The 17,032-nt window shown below is 39.5% G+C and overlaps 1 protein-coding gene and 1 pseudogene across 1 annotated transcript; both read left to right on the plus strand.

Moving 5' to 3' along the window:
• The first annotated feature begins 2,338 nt into the window (after positions 1-2,338).
• On the plus strand, positions 2,339-9,033 carry LOC139786698 (uncharacterized; annotated as a pseudogene).
• Positions 9,034-14,931: 5,898 nt separating this feature from the next.
• LOC139786699 (uncharacterized) lies at positions 14,932-16,557 on the plus strand. Its single transcript, XM_071725820.1, has 2 exons — positions 14,932-15,328; positions 15,485-16,557. The coding sequence occupies exons 1-2, from the start codon at positions 14,932-14,934 to the stop codon at positions 16,555-16,557; spliced, it is 1,470 nt and encodes a 489-aa protein (XP_071581921.1).
• The last annotated feature ends 475 nt before the right edge of the window (positions 16,558-17,032 follow it).

Raw genomic sequence — 17,032 nt, forward strand, 5'->3', positions numbered from 1 at the left:
AGGTCGAGCTAGCCATTCCCTCGCACACCGACTCATTTCGTTTTGCGTCTCGTTTTTGGTTTCTCGCGATTTCGCGGACGCGAATTTACGCGTCTGGCGCCCAACATTAGAATCTTTTCGTGGAGTGTCGGAGGTGCGAGAGAATCGCCGGGGAGGCCTACCATCCTGCTCTCCTTTCCCCTTTTGATCCGGCACACGTCCCGGACCGCTCCGGGAGTGAAAAAGTCGTGACAATACATACATACATACATACATACATACATACATACATACATACATACATACATACATACATACATACACGTGGTTTTTCTGCTGTATTTGCATAATCTCGCAAAGTTTTGTTTGGAAAATAAAGCAACATTTAACAAGTTTATTGTTTATTTTTACATGTAATAGTACAGAATTTGGTAAATCTGAAGAATAATGGCCTCCTCACCGATTTCGTTGAACTTAGGCTTAATCGACGCGTTTTTGCACAAAACGACCGAATCTGGCAGAAAAAAGTGTCGCTCTGCCCCGCGAAGCGAGATATTAATGCTGGGTCTACAATGCAAGTCGCAAAGTCGTGAGTCGCAAGAATTGACCAATCACAGTCGATTATTCTCCTCAAATTCGACTGTGATTGGTCAATTCTTGCGACTCACGACTTTGCGACTCGCATTGTAGACCCAGCATAACAGTTAAAGTTGACGACTATCAGGTTATGAGACCTGTCATACTGACGAGATGTAGCGACTATGAACATGCCCTGTGGCCATATGCGCATGCCCAGGGGCCGCACGCGCATGCAAGAGGTCACGTGACAACTGTTTGGTTGGTAAGTCAGAAGTGTAACATAATTCGAAATAATATTCTTTCGGCGTATAGATTAGTGACTAGTGACGCGCTTTAAAAGTATTTAAGTGTTTAAAGCGCGTCACTAACCTAAGCAGGGCACACATGTGTGTGCCCTGCTTTAACGAAAATCACAACTTCTATAAAGCAGGACATATACACACGTGTGTGTGTGCCCTGCTTTAACGAAAATCACAACTTCTATAAAGCAGGGTATACACACGCGTGTGTGTGTGTGTGTGTGTGTGACGTGCTTTAACGAAAATCACAACTTCTATAAAGCAGGACATACACACGTGTGTGTGTCCTGCTTTAATGAAAATCACAACTTCTATAAAGCAGGGTATACACACGTGTGTGTGTGTGTGTGTGTGTGTGTGTGTGTGTGTGTGTGTGTGTGTGTGTGTGACCTGCTTTAACGAAAATCACAACTTCTATAAAGCAGGGCATACACACGTGTGTGTGTGCCCTGCTTTAACGAAAATCACAACTTCTATAAAACAGGACATACACACGTGTGTGTGCGCTCTGCTTTATAGAAGTTGTAATTTTCGTTAAAGCAGGGCACATACACACGTGTGTATGCACTGCTTTATAGAAGTTGTAATTTTCGTTAAAGCAGAGCACATACACACGTGTGTATGTCCTGCTTTAATGAAAATCACAACTTCTATAAAACAGGACATACACACGTGTGTGTGCGCTCTGCTTTATAGAAGTTGTAATTTTCGTTAAAGCAGGGCACATACACACACGTGTGTGTGTGTGTGTGTGTGTGTGTGTGTGTGTGTGTGTGTGTGTGTGTGTGTGTGTGTGTGTGCCCTGCTTTAACGAAAATCATTAAACAGTTAAATACTTTTAAAACGCGTTACTAACCTACATAGGTTAGTTGACGCGCTTTAAACGCTTAAATACTTTTAAAGCGCGTCACTAATCTATACGCCGAAAGAATATCATTTCGAATTATGTTACACTTCTGACTTACCAACCAAACAGTTGTCACGTGATCTGCTGCATGCGCGTGCGGTCACTGAGCATGCGCATATGGCTGCAGGGCATGTTCGTAGTCGCTACAGCTCGTCGGTATGACAGGAATCATAACCTGATTCTTGTCAACTTTTACGTTTAATATCTCGCTTCGCGGGGCAGAGCGACACTTTTTTCTACCAGATTCGGTCGTTTTGTGCAAAAACGCGTCGATTAAGCCTAAGTTCAACGAAATCGGTGAGGAGGCCACTATTCTTCAGATTTACCCAAAATTTAATTATTCGTAAGACGTCAAATAAATTCGAAAATAAATGACGGACAGCTAAAAAAATATATTATTATTATTATTATTATTATTATTATTAATAAGTGTAGTAATTTTATTTATAAAAATACAATAGATTAACATATTATTAAATATTATTATTTTTTTCTCTATTATTATTATTACTATTATTATTATTATTATTATAAATTATAGTAATCAAAAATTTACATTTTCTTAGCTACTACTATGGAAGAGAGAGGTCCAGTAGAAGTCCATGTAGCAAGGACTCTCAGAAGAATTCGACAAATTATAGCTGATGCTGTAAGATCATATGAATATTCGAAGAATATAGAGTACAGTCCACTGTATATGGCTAAGACAAATTTGAGGAGAATATCTACTGAAATATCAGTAAATACTTATAACGAACTTTTGGAAGCTATAGAGGCTTTATTTTTAATTCAATGTGAAGGGCATCAGCAACGAGGTTATATTGCACCCAGAATAAATTCAAACAATCAGTATTTTATTATTATTGTGACAGTTTAATTTTAATAGAAAAAAATATGTATTATGTTTATTTAATTATATTATCTAATTATAATTTATTGAATTTTAATAAATATGAATTTTACACGCGCGCATGCACGCATGCATGCACGCACGCACATTATATATGTGTGACATTCCACGTCAAGTGGCCCCTCCCTCTGTCCAAAAATTGAAGCGACTTTAAATATTGAGTTTGGGCTTAAAATGTTCGTATAAGCGAGGGCTTTCGAAATTTGAGTGGCCTTTTTGACAAACTCCATAACCCCATGACCCCATAAGCAAAATAACCCAAAAACCTGATGAAGTGATCTTACAATATGATTTATACGACTTGTCTCATCTCAATAATCGCTTTAATTAAGCTGTTTGGCCCTAAAACCCTCAAAACCCCATAACCCCATAACCATATAGCCCCATAAGCTTCTAAACCCCTGTAATCGAAACCATCGCACTTTGATTATCTTTCTATACCTCCGTAATCCTGTAATCCCATAACCCCATAACCCCATTCTAGAATATGCCCAATTACAAATTTGAATACGCATCATGTCTTACCTGCACAATTTCACGACTTATTCCAAAAACTGCATTACCATGTCGTCAGAAAATTAGTGTTTTCTCAAAATTTGTACTGGTTTTAGCGTTACCCATCCTGACCACGTGGAGGTACCAGTCATCCCAGTACAAATTTTGAGAAAACACTAATTTTGAATGGATTACAAGGTCAGACTCATTAAGTTATGATTTTTATGGAGTTTTTGGATACTGACGACATGGTAATGCAGTTTTTGGAATGAGTCGTGACATTGTGCAGGTAAGACATGATGCGTATTCGTAATTGGGCATATTCTAGAATGGGGTTATGGGGTTATGGGGTTTTGGTGTTTTAGGGTCAAGGAGTTATGGGATTACAGGATTACGGAGGTATAGAAAGATAAATAATCAAAGTGCGATGGTTTCGATTATAGGGGTTTAGAAGCTTATGGGGCTATATGGTTATGGGGTTTTGAGGGTTATAAGATCAAGGGGTCATGGGGTTAATAGTTTATGAGGGTTTTAGGGCCGCAATTTTTGTAAATTCGATGTGGCAAAATGCTACAGATCCGTGTTGTATTAAATTACGCGCTGAAGATTGCGGTTGGTTATTAGATGGTTTTTTGAAACCAACGTGGTTCGTTGGGTACCCAACGCCGTTGAAAGTCGAAGATGTATTGCGCGTGTCGATGAATGAAAGTTCTGAAAACGCGAATGATAATTCTGATGATTTGGAGTATGATGTTGCGAGTTCAGACAAGTCGGAAGACGAATGAGCGGCGGAATTTATTTATAAAAGGAATTTTTGAAAACTTGTTTAGGAACTATTGTAATATTAAAGAAATTCAAGGAAATTGCTGTGATTATTCCATTGTAAAACATTGTAAAATTGAAGAGCTCGCGCAGGCGAGAGCGAGTCATTCAAATGCTGGCAACCACTAGTTGCGGCAGCTTTTACGCAGGCAACCATATTCCATCGTGTAGAGGAAAAATTTAGCTTCAATTTGTGTAAAAATTGTCTCGATACACGATGAACGTTGATAATTAACAAAAAAGAACTTTTTTGCATCTGGCTGCCAGGATGTTGCGGCAGACTGAGAGGTGGGAACCTATTTTTTTCAAGTTTTTTAAATCACTCTCTTTCAGATGACGCTTCATTTACTTCGCAAACAAATGAACGAAGTTGTCTTAAAAAATTTAATTAAAACAGCTCTAATTAAGGGTACTTGCGGCAAGATTTTGCTAGGCACGCCGGCCGCGATGTATGACCTGATATGTAATCTTCCATTAAAATCGCATTTCGATAAAATAACAGATAAACGTATAAATCACGCGGCCGGATCCCATACTATATTACTACGTTTACGCGAGCGTTACTTCAGTAGTAACTTACGATAATTCCTTCGCGTAAAGGAAATTTTGTAGTAACTTACGATAATTTACTCTGCGTAAACGAGTGAATTATCGTAAGTTACTACAAAAGTAACGCTCGCGTAAACGTAGTACATGCGGTAAATACGTTGCGCATAGATGGAGAATAATAAGAAATCGTGTTATTAAATAAAATTATATGTAAAAAGAAAAATGCGTAAGACAGTTGGATATATTAGAAAAGTATGTACACACGATATACGTTATTTGATTCACAGTTTTTAACTTGCCTGTACATCACCTCGGACTCGTCGATCGAAGCGGTCGATTCAAGCTGGTGTCACCTATGGATCGTTCGGTTCATTATGTGACCGGACGGAGGGTTGTTACCGACACACTCTGTATCTGGTCCTTTTATCATCGGTCGCCACTCGATTTTATTCAAGAAATCGAGAAAGAGGTAATTAAATTTCACTGACCCTTCGATGGACTCCGCCAATTCCCCTCCTTTACTGTTTCAGGCGCGCCCGCTGGGACTCTGGATCATCGCTGGACCTTGCTTTGGTTGACCTTCTCCGGGACGGCAGCTGTGCACCGCTGGTTCGTCGCCCCTCTGCACCTCCGCTGGACCTCCTCTGGACCTCTCGTCGCAGTTGGGTGACACCGACAGGTAGGTATTACGGGAACAGGTAAGTCTTTCGCTCGTGTGGGTTGTGTGCGCGGAATCGTTCGAATAATTTTGATTCAGGTTGTTTGTATGTAACAGATAATTTATTCTACTCCTTTGCTTTACAGGTTCTACGATCGGCTCCGCCCGTACTTGGAGTTATCGCCGCTCGCGTAAGTACAATTCGTTTGTGTGTAGATATGCGTACAAAGACTTTCCCGTACCTTCTGATAGCGCGAAGCGGACTCGTCGTTTCTTCCGCCTTGCTGCCCTTTTATCCTCGAGCTTCTTCCCCACTTTTGCCCTGGCACGCCTAATTCACGCGCCCGCTGTATGGTGGGCCCTTTTGTTCGCTCGTCAGTTCTGACATATGCCTTCGCTTTCGCTTCCGCGTTCCGTGATAATTGTTCACATATACTCGCTCGCAGACAATACATTCAATGGATAAATTCCTCAGTTTTTCGGTGTTTTCGCCGTTTGCGAATTCGCATAGAAGCACGTACGCTCTCTCACATGTTCTTGTCTTGCCGCTTTCTCTTATGTTCTATTCGCTTTTACCCGAAGTTTCGTTTCCTCTTTAATTATGATGGTTAAATTTTTTGTCGTTTTGAACATTATTTTATCGTGGAAACGGAACTTCGCGTTTACATTGCCGAAGCGTTTCGTTATCACCCGTGGTGATGTTTTGGTGACGCCATCCGCACACCTGGGTCGTCTAGGTCCGTTTGCGACTTCCGGTTCGCGTTTTGTCGTTCCGCTGATTGTACGTCGACGGGCCTTCTATACCGTCATTTTCCTGACCCATTGAGCCACTCTAATCGTGACATCTCGCGAAATTTGCCCGGTTCGATATCTCGCGACCCGGTGATCGGATAGCATCGCGGATGGTACCGCTGTACCTTTCGAGTCTCCCTGAACCCTTATCCATTGTCGCTTCCCGCGGCGGGGTTTAGGTTCGCGATTTCGCGTTCCAGCGATTCAATTGCCCTGGAGTTTGTGTCGTTGTTCGCTCGGGACTCGCGCGCGTGTCGTCTTGTCGAAAACTCGATCGATACATCTCGGGTTCAAATCATTGAACTAGTCGCGCCATTATGCTGGACGTCCCCCTTTTTTGTCGCCCTCTATGCTGTGGAATGTGACTTGGTCCGCCTGTATCGGCCGTTTGCGTTTTCGCGATCCGGATGATCAATCGAGTTTACTACTTTCGAAACACCCTATATCTTTTTATCCTAAGTCGGGCACCGCCGAATCTACAACTTTGCGCGCCACGTAGGGTTTATTCCGTCGTCTCTCCTGCTATTCAACCGCGTGTCCCACTCGCCATCGGGGAATGGGAGAAGCAAATTAATCGTTTCTCTCTAATATTTAATCCTGCCATCGTGAATCGGCCTTTAATTCGCGCGCACAAATCTCCTTAAGGCGCTTCTACCTTGCGCTTTGCGCTCGCGCCTCTCCTTCTAGCGCCGCTTTCCCGTGTGGGCCGGTCTTTAAGCCTTACTGGTTTGTAACCCAAAGGACGGTTGACATGACCGAGTTCGCCGTTCGAGGAAAAACCTTTGTTGACCGAATAAGTCGGTTTTGCCGTGGAATTGACAAAATAAATGCGTTTAGTGTTTACTGATTGACGCTTTTCACATAATACACGTCATATTATCTGAGTCTTTGTTTTATCAAATAAATCGTGTTAATGGTACTGCACTTGCTACCCTTACTCGTAAGCGTACCGCACGCGCGAAGAAAAGGGGAAAGAAAAGAAAATGAAAATTAACAAATATCTTATGTCTGACGTGTTGTGTTTTCGCGTCACTCGCGCTGTCAATTTTGACAATGGAAACTATTTCTAACGCTGAACCTAAAGTGTTAATGCTAAATAAACCTTTTTTATGTTTATACCTCGCGAAATATAAAATCATACATAATTATTCGGAGGTTATTAAGAATTACGAACTAAACATTAAGAAATTTGCAAAAGAAAATTGGTGCCACGAAATAAAGTTTCGACGCGTTGTCATCACTCTGTCTCGTTATTAATTTATTTCTATTTTTATTTTACAGGGGTGCCTGACGCTTCACTTCTCGCGCGCCGTCGACCGCTGCCTGCTCGGTGGACTCCCTGCCCTCTTGCTGGATCTTTGCGAGGCCTCTTCTCACCGCCTCGGCTTGCTTCCTGGACGCCTTTCCGGCAAGTATTAATGGCTTGGTAAGAATCACGTTGTCCGTGATGATTGGCTGTTGTCGCTGCTCCGTCGGGGCTACTCCGAACGCAGCTGACGGCTGCAATTACAGTTGCGGTCGGTAACTCATCTCCTATGGTAAAAAGTTGGTGCATCCATTAAGATTCACCCGGTAGATATATAATTATTGAATTTTTTAAACAGGAAAAGGTTGTCCTGCTGTTGAGTTAAATGAAGAACAATTAACTTTATTGTACAATGAAGGATATACCGCTATTAATATGGCAAATCACTTAGGTTGCTTAAAAAGTACCATTTATAAAAAGTTACGTGAATTAAATATGCCCATGCGTGCGCGCTTTTCACAATTATCAGATGATGAATTAAAAATAACTGTTGCACAAATTCATCAAGAGCATCCCAGAGCTGGACATATAGTAATTTCTCTTTTTCTCTCTAAAAATTTTAAATACATTCTTACTAATATACTTAAAAATTGCAATAATAAAAATAAATTGCAGATGATGCAATCGTATTTAAAGGCAGCAGGAGTTTTTGTGCCCACACATCGAACAAGAGAAACTTTGAACGCCATAGATCCAATTGGTGCTGCGAGTAGATGGAGCCGAGCAATAAGGAGAAGAACTTACAAAGTTGCAACTCCAAATTCATTATGGCATATAGACGCACATTTAAAACTGTCAAGGTATACTTTCTTTTCGTTTAATACGTTCTTTTCTATTAATCTATTATGCAAACTATTTCCTTTCTTTCTTATTTTTTTCACACAATTATTTATATTTAAACAATTTCGTACACTTTTACACGATTCTTTATAATCATATATAGATATAATTAACTTATATTCAAATTTATAGATGGGGTTTTGTGATTCATGGTTGCATTGATGGATATTCCAGATTAATAATATATTTAGTATGCGAAACATCTATTCAAGCAGATCCTGTCGTAAATTTCTTTGTGAATGCAGTAAATAGCTATGGTCTTCCTTCACGAGTACGGTCAGATCACGGATACGAAAATCTGCTTGTGGCCGTTTTAATGAACACAATTCGCGGCATGCATAGAGGAAGCCACATAACTGGCAAATCGGTTCATAATCAAAGAATTGAACGATTATGGGTCGATGTCTTAAAGAAGTATGTGATTTAATTTATACTGAATTATATTCTTTAGAAGACCAAGGCTTATTAGATATTGAAAACATCACGCACAGATTTTGTGTACAATATATTTATAAAAATGTTATTAATAAAAAGTTATCATCATTTCAATCTGCATGGAATGTTCATGGTTTAAGAACGGAAAATAATAAGTCTCCACGGCAACTGTGGTTGAATGGAATATTGGAAAATTACAATATGACTTCTACAGCAGTGCGTGATATTTTCGATACCGATAATATGACGTTATATGAAAAACTCTCGGATTCCTTACAAGCTTTAGGAGTCGATCTTTCCGTTTCTGTTATAAATAGCAACATGAGTATTCCTTTTTCATCTTTTACCGCGACATTACAAATAAGTGAAGAACAAAAATTGCAGCTGGAGAATATTATTAGTTTGGAAGAAAAATGTAATAAGGAAAAATATATGCTATGTGTAAATTTATTAAGTTCTTAATACACTAATTAATATTATTTTATTAATATTAAGTTAATTAATAGTAAGTTAAAGCACACGAATATGGTAATTTTTTAGTTTTAATGAACTCGGTTTTTTACTGTCATCGCATGTATTAATATTTGAAATGCAACGAACTGAATAAAATAAACTTTAACTTTACTTCGAAGTGGATACTAATATTTGAAAAAAATTGAGATATTTACTTTTCTTGTGCAGCAAAATTGTTCTCTGTTATTATACACTTTACTATAATATATTATCACAATAAAGTACGATGAGATGTTAAATAAATAATTATTCTTTCCATAGTTCGAAAATAAATTTATTTTTTAATATAAAATTATTAATTAATAATTAAGTACAGTCTTGATGATTTAACAAAAAATACACATTCAATCTTTAAGCTATTACAATAGGAACACTTGTTAGAACCATTGTAAACCTATTTACTTTGTAATATTGTAATGAAATAAAACTCACTGAACAAAAATCAAAATAGATTTTTTTGTATCTCAAAATTATGTGTGTATAATTTTTTACACTTTAGAATTATGCATGTATATGTATGAAGTAATTAATATTATAGTATGAAGTATGAAGTAATTAATATTATAATGTACGAGTTGAATAACAAATGTTAAAATTAACACTACAACGATAAAATAAAATAAATTGCAAAAAAAATTTAGAAATTTTAATTGTCATTGAAACTAAGTTACTAAACATTTTATCAGTATTAAATAAAATAAACTAAAAATTGTAAAATTGTAAAAAAATTGCAAAGCAATTAATAAAATAAATGAGTATTATTATATCAATGTTCTCTATCAATTCTATTATGTATGTATGTAAGTTTTATTGTATATCCCCGTAGGGTTCACAATCTACAAGGCGTTTTTATGAGGAACGTACCCAAACCTCTTACAAACTCTCACCCCTTTAGACCTGGTCATTTGCGACCTTACATTTATTCTAGTTCCCCTATCCCTCACCTTTCCTCCTTCCCCCTCTGTTTGACTTCTCCCGCTTCTTCCGCTTCTGCGTCCCTCTGCCTCCCTCCTTCCTGTCTTGGCTCTTCCCTGTCCTCGTTCGAATCCCTCAGCAGCTTCTCCTCCGTCCTTCTTGCGCTCACGTCCTCCTCCGACCACCCTATACTCCTGTCTTCTTCCATTCTCCTTTCTAATCTCCTTTTTTTTTCCTCTCTACCCTCCGTTCTCTCCCCCTCCATTTCCCTTCTTTTCCCCTCTAGTTCTATCATCCATTCCTCTCCTCCCCCTTCCTCATCCAGTACCCATCCCGCCGCTTCCTGCCAGCTACCATTTCCTGATTCCCATCTCCTGCATTCTTCCCATACATGCTCCCACGTTTCCTCCCTATGTTCACATAATCTACATTTCCTCTTCTCTTCCTCTTCCCAGTATCTACATTCTCTCATCTCGTTCCCGAATCTAAATCTCGCCACCCTTCTCCATCTACTCTCTCCCCATCCCTTTTTCAGATATCCTGGGATACCTTCTCCTTTTATTAACTTGTACCATTTATTATAATCCGATTTCTCAATCTTCTCCCATCTCTCTTTCCTTTGCGTCTTCTTATCTCCTCCAACCAGCTTATAAAACCATTCGTCTCCGTCCTCTCTCAACCTTTCCAATCCCTTTAGCTCCACTCCTCTGTCCTCAAAGAACTTTCCTCTCTCTCTTTCCCAGCTTGAGCCTGCCTTCCCTTCCTTCTCCCTTCCCCTCAGCTCTTCCCAACATAGCCTCGCCAGCTCACTTCCTCTACCCTCCTCTAACTTCCTCTCAAATCTCCATGCCCTCATCCCTGCCCTCCCTCTTAGCTTCTCCCTCTGCAGCTCCTCCCTAACAAAATACCATGGCGTTCTTCATCCACTCCCAGTACCCATCTGATATACCTTTTTTCCATCCTTTCCATTCCTTCTCTTTCTCTCCATCCCCATATTTCCGCTCCGTATCCCATCACCGTCCACACCAGTCTATCAAACAGCCATAATCTTTTTCCCCAGTCTTTCCCAAATCTCCTCTTCCCTATCCCCCAGACCTTCCCCATCACTGCGGCCGCCTTCTTGATCCTTTCCCTTATCTGCGCTTCCTGTCCTCCGTTCCTTTGAAACACGTACCCTAGGTACCGAAATTCTCTCACTTTCTCTATTGCTTTTCCTCCCCATCTTCATCTCCTCTTACTATCCCTCCCTCCTCCTTTCTTAAACCTCATTATTTTTGTTTTCCCTACGTTCAGCTCCAATCTCTTCCTGCCTAGGTACCCTTCCAGTCTTTCCAACATGCTCCTCATTTGGTCCTCGTCCTCCGCTATTAGCACCACGTCATCCGCGTACGCCAAAGTATACACCCTCTTACCTCCTATCTTTATCCCTCCCCATTTGACTCTACCCATTTCTTCTTCCATATCCGCTAATAAAACATTGAACAGCAGTGGGCTCAGCGGGCACCCCTGCCTTACACCCCTTCCCGTCCAGAACTCTTCTCCCATTTCGTTTCCCACCCTTACCCTACTTTTCGTCTCCCTTAGAAGCTCCTCCGTTCTCCTCATCAGCCCTTCCCTTATTCCCCTTTCTCTCATTGCTTTTACTAATACTCCTCTATCCACCGAGTCGAAGGCCGCCTTAAGGTCCACAAAGCATGCTATCAATTTTCCCCCCTTCTTCTCTAATCTTCTATTCACCAAGTAATTCAGTACGTAAATGTTGTCTATAGTTCCCATTCCCCTTCTAAAACCTGTCTGATTATGCGGCACTATTATTTTTCCCTCCATCTCCTCTCTTAATCTCTCCGCCAGAATGGCCGTATATACCTTGTATAAAGACGGCATTATCGTCACCCCTTTATACTCCTCTGCCCTTTTTCTTCACCTTTTTTTACGATTGGCGCAATTATTCCTTTTTTCCACTTTTCCGGCCATCCTCCTCCCTTCCATATCCTGTTGATATATTTCCAAGCCCAAATCTCCACCTCCTTCCCCCCTCGCTTTCAAACCTCTCCTGGAATTCCATCCCTTCCCATTGCCTTTCCGTCCCTTAATTTCTTTGTTACTCTCCTCATCTCCTCTAAGCTTATCTCCTCTTCTTCCTCTCCTTCCTTCTCCTCCCTCCCACCTTCCGTTCCCATCCTCACCCTCCCCTCCACTCCTCCCAGCAACTTCATAAAGTGTTCTTTCCATTCCTCCTCTTCAATTCCCTCCTCAATTCCCCTCCTTTTTCTTCTCTCTCTATTTACTATCTCCCATACATCCGCCTCCCTCCTTGCACCCTCCGCTTTTCTCTCCCATCTTAGATTCTCTTCCTCCTTCTTCCTCTTACACAGCTCCTTAAACTCCTTCCTTTTTTCTTTGTAAGTGCTACCCTCTCCTTTTTCCTTCCTCCATTCCCTCAGCTTTCTTCTTGCTTCTTTCTTCGCTTCTCTACACTCCTTATCCCACCATCCCACCTTCTCCTTCTTGTTACCCTCCAACTCCTCCTCCACCCCTTTTATTGCCTCTGTTATTCTTGTTTCCATTTCTTCCCATTCCTTATTCAACTCCTCCACTTTTTCCTCCACCTCCCCTATTTTTTCAATGAACACCTTTATTCCTTTCTCGTTCCATATCCCCCTGCTTCTTTTCTTCCACCCTCTTCTTCCGCCTTCCTCCTCGTTCCCTCTTCTTAATGTTATTTCCAAGGGGTGATGGTCCGAGTCCACTCTATCCCCCACTGTCATGCTCTCTATCTTCTCTCTTATTTCTCCTTCTCCTATTACATAGTCAATCACCGTATCTCCTCTTCCTCCCGTGAAGGTAAACTCCCCCTCCTCGTCTCCTCTCACGTTCCCGTTGAATATCTCCCAACCTCTCTCCTCTATGCTGTTTACCAGCAACCTCTTCTCTCTGTCTATCTTCTTATCCTTTGATTTTCTTCCCCCTCCCGCCTGCCCTCCCCCCTCCTTTTCCCCTATAATCCCACCTTCTCGCCCAGTTCTCGCATTGAAATCCCCCCCGATTATCGTAAACCTTCCTTCCTCTTTTCTCTCCATTATATATTCCAACTCCTGTAAGGTCCTCTCCATCCCCTCTTTCTTTGCATATACCCCTACAATACTCCAATTTTCATCACCTATCCTAACCTTACCCGCTATCCAACCCTCCCTACCAACTTCTATTTCCGTATCCTTCTCTTTAAACCCTTTCCTCAATCCCATTATCATCCCACCCATCGCTCTCCCTTTTTTATTCTTCCTCTTCGCCATTTGCACTCCCCATTCATACCCTTTTGGCAGTCTTCCCCTTATTCTTTCCCACCCCTTTTCTCCTATCCAAGTCTCCAACAGGACCACCACATCTTCTTTCTTCAGCCCTTCCCAAAAATCCTTATCCTTATTTTCCAATCCTGCTACATTCCAGAATACTATCCTCCAATTCCTACTTCCCACCTCCCCTTCTCTTCTGACTACCGTATTACCATTCTCTAAGTCCTCCCCTTTATCCTCGTCCCCTCTTATTCCCCCATCTCCATTCCTACTCCTCTCCCTCCCACCTCACCTCCCTCCTCTTCCCTCTCTCCTCCGCTCTCCTTTCTTATCTTTCCCTTTTCATCCTTTAACACCTCCTCTTCCATATCCCATCTCCACCATACGTTCTCTATCCTAATTCTCCCTGCTTTAATCCACGCCCTCCTTCCCCGTCCTTCCTCTCTTCTTGCTATCTCTCTCAACTTCCAATTCATCCTTCTTTCCTCCCACACGTCAGGTCCTCCGTAATTCTTTCCTTCCTACCCATCAGACTCTTCTTTTTCTCCATCACTTCCCACTTTTGCTCTTCATTCTCCAACTTTAGCAGCACCATTTCCCTTCCTTTTTCTGCATCCCCTGCTATCCTCTTCACTTCTATTGCCTTCACCTTAGCTCCTATACTTTCCAGTAGCTTTTCCGCTCCTTCTCTCCTCCCACCATCTTTAACCTCCAACCCCTTTATCACTATGTTTCTTCTTCTCTCCTCCTTCTCCTTCCTTTCCATCCTCCTCTCCACCGCTCTCATTCTCTCCTCCACCTCTACTCTCTCGTTTCCCCCCTCCCCCTTCTTCTCCTCCTTTCTTCCTTCTACTTTTTCCTCCAACCTTTTTACTCTATCTTCCATTTTTTCCTTCTCCTTTTTCAGCTCTTCTCTCTCCTCTCTCCATCTCTTCTCCTGCTCCTTGTATTCTTACCAATCAGAAGCGTAACATCGTAGCATCGAAATTTACTAGTCACAGCCGAATCAATTTCGATGCTAAGGTGCTACGATACGACTAATGTAGAACCGGCCTTACGCGTATTTACACTTCTGATTGGTTGGAAAATATCGGTCCATGAGACCGCTTTCATAAAGTATGTACATGTGACTTTGCCGCGTGTTTGTGTAACTTTGAAAATAACGTTGCTTGCAAAATAAGCTTTCTGGAAAATTTAGGTTAAAATGTCCGACGAAAGGGAAATTGCTAATCGTTTGTTGACGATAGCAGCTAATGCAGCTAATAAATCAACGCAAGAGGAACAGGACTTTTCATCCTTGGTGCAGGCTACCCGAAGAAATTTTAGAAGGAATCTTACACCTAGTCTACGGAAAGGCAGAAAGAGAAAAACAACTTTCAAGAGAACATTGGTTTTGATGAAATTAGCACATGCCGATTTTTTCCAACTAATGCAGAATTAAAATATTTAAAACAGAGAGGATTAGGTATGGTTTATTTATTGAATTATATTTGATTTATAAGAGATAATTATTGTGTTAAGAAATTTTATATCTAGGTTTATCCGAAAAGCCACTCAAATAGCAAAAAATTCTTCATTCGACGAAATAAAGGCAGATATTATTTCATCTTTTCAACCTCATATTCAACATTTGTTAAGAATGTGTGGCTTTCAATTGGGAAAAATAGAAAGATCAAAGCAAATCACTCTCTTAAAAGATATCCAAGATGGAACAGATTTGGAAAATAAATTAATGCAAAGCAAAATTGTTATATTGCCACTGAATGATTTTCCAAATGATCTGCCTCTTGTGGAGCACGATTTTTCTTCTTCTCGAGCATCAACAAGTAAGCCTGTAGAATCCTCAATTCATATACGTCAGGAAGATGATGATCCTGATTATTTGGAACCAGGGCAAATTTCGTTGAATAACTTTTCAACTGCATCACAACGCTCAACAATTACACGTCCGTCAAGATCAACAACAATACGATGTCGAACCAAAGAAAACTATAATTTTGATGAAGAGGAAGAGGAAGAGGAAGATGGTCAATTAAGTATGTAAAGAAAATTATATATCTTTTAATAATAGAAGTAATGTAGGTGTTCTTCACAAGGAAAATAGAGATAAAAACTGTTTAAAAAAATTATCAATATTTATTTTGTGTTTGACTATTTGATTTTAAAAAATAATAATGAGTAATTAATTTAAGGTACCAAAGAGGAAACTGTTAATGTGGAGAAATGTTTAGTATTCCCGTCCCTTCCAGAAGATGCTGAAGCAATCAGAATCGAGATATCAAGGAGTCACTGTTTTCATGATTTAATGAATCTATATATGGATGAAGAAATAGTTAACAAAAATTTGCAAGTTACTTTTCTTGGAGAGCTAGGTCTTGATGGAGGCGGTCTTACCAAGGAATTGTTTAATATTTTTTTTATTAAGTGTGAGAGTATATTTTTTCGAGGCGAAGACTGTTTAGTTCCATACTTGGAGCTAAGCAAACTAAATGAAATAGACAAATTCGTCATAATTGGGCGAATCTTGCAACATATGTTACTTTTAACAAATAATTTACCGGCAAAATTATCAAGAATCACACTGATGTTAATTTCAAAGCCTGAGAGAGATGTTAATCCTGACATTTTGTTACAAGAACTGTTACGTTACGTAAATCCGTACTTACGAAAGATTTTAAAAAAAGCTTTGAAAAATTTTACGTCTTTAACTGAAAAGGAAAATAAGACCGTTCAGGACTTCTTTCAAACAAATAGATTTTTTGCGAGACCAAGTTCCGAGACATTGTCAGAACAATTAAGAATTATAGCCACAGAAATTTTTATAAAGAAACCTAAAAAACTGATTTTAAAAATTCGGGAAGGTGCATCACCAGCAAAATATGCTGATTTCTGGAATCATTGCGACTTCGACGTTCTCTTGGATATGCAGACCCCTACTGCTACAAAAATCGTTAATTGCTTGGTAACTGATTGTCATCTAACAAATGAAGAAAATGATATATTACATTATTTTACCATGTACATTCACTGTCTTGACAAAGATAAATTGAAAAGTTTAGTATTTTTAATTACTGGGTCTTTTCTTATGCCAATGCATATTGATGTAAAATTCAATGACACAGTGGGATTAAGTCAAAGACCCATGTTCAATACATGTACTAATACGATAACGTTACCAAAAACATATGCAAATTACGATGACTTGAAGAATGACTTGAATATGTGTTTAAATTCCGAGGAAGTCATGGAGTATACAATGTATTAATCATACTGCATGACTTCCTCGGTATACAAACATATACACGCGTATGTGTGTGCATATGTGAGAGAGATTTTGAATACTACAACTTTTAAGTAAATAATAATATTGGAGTAATTAATAGAATTGATAGAGAACATTGATATAATAATACTCATTTATTTTATTAACTGCTTTGCAATTTTTTTACAATTTTACAATTTTTAGTTTATTTTATTTAATACTGATAAAATGTTTAGTAACTTAGTTTCAATGACAATTAAAATTTCCAAATTTTTTTTTGCAATTTACTTTATTTTATCGTTGTAGTGTTAATTTTAACATTTGTTATTCAACTCGTACATTATAATATTAATTACTTCATACTTCATACTATAATATTAATTACTTTATCATACATATACATGCATAATTCTAAAGTGTAAAATATTATACACACATAATTTTGAGATACAAAAAAATCTATTTTGATTTTTGTTCA

The sequence above is a fragment of the Temnothorax nylanderi genome, unplaced genomic scaffold (assembly GCF_030848795.1).
Source record: "Temnothorax nylanderi isolate EJ_2023f unplaced genomic scaffold, tnyl_v1.0 TNYL_tig1115_pilon, whole genome shotgun sequence".
NCBI classification, from domain to species: Eukaryota; Metazoa; Arthropoda; class Insecta; order Hymenoptera; family Formicidae; genus Temnothorax; species Temnothorax nylanderi.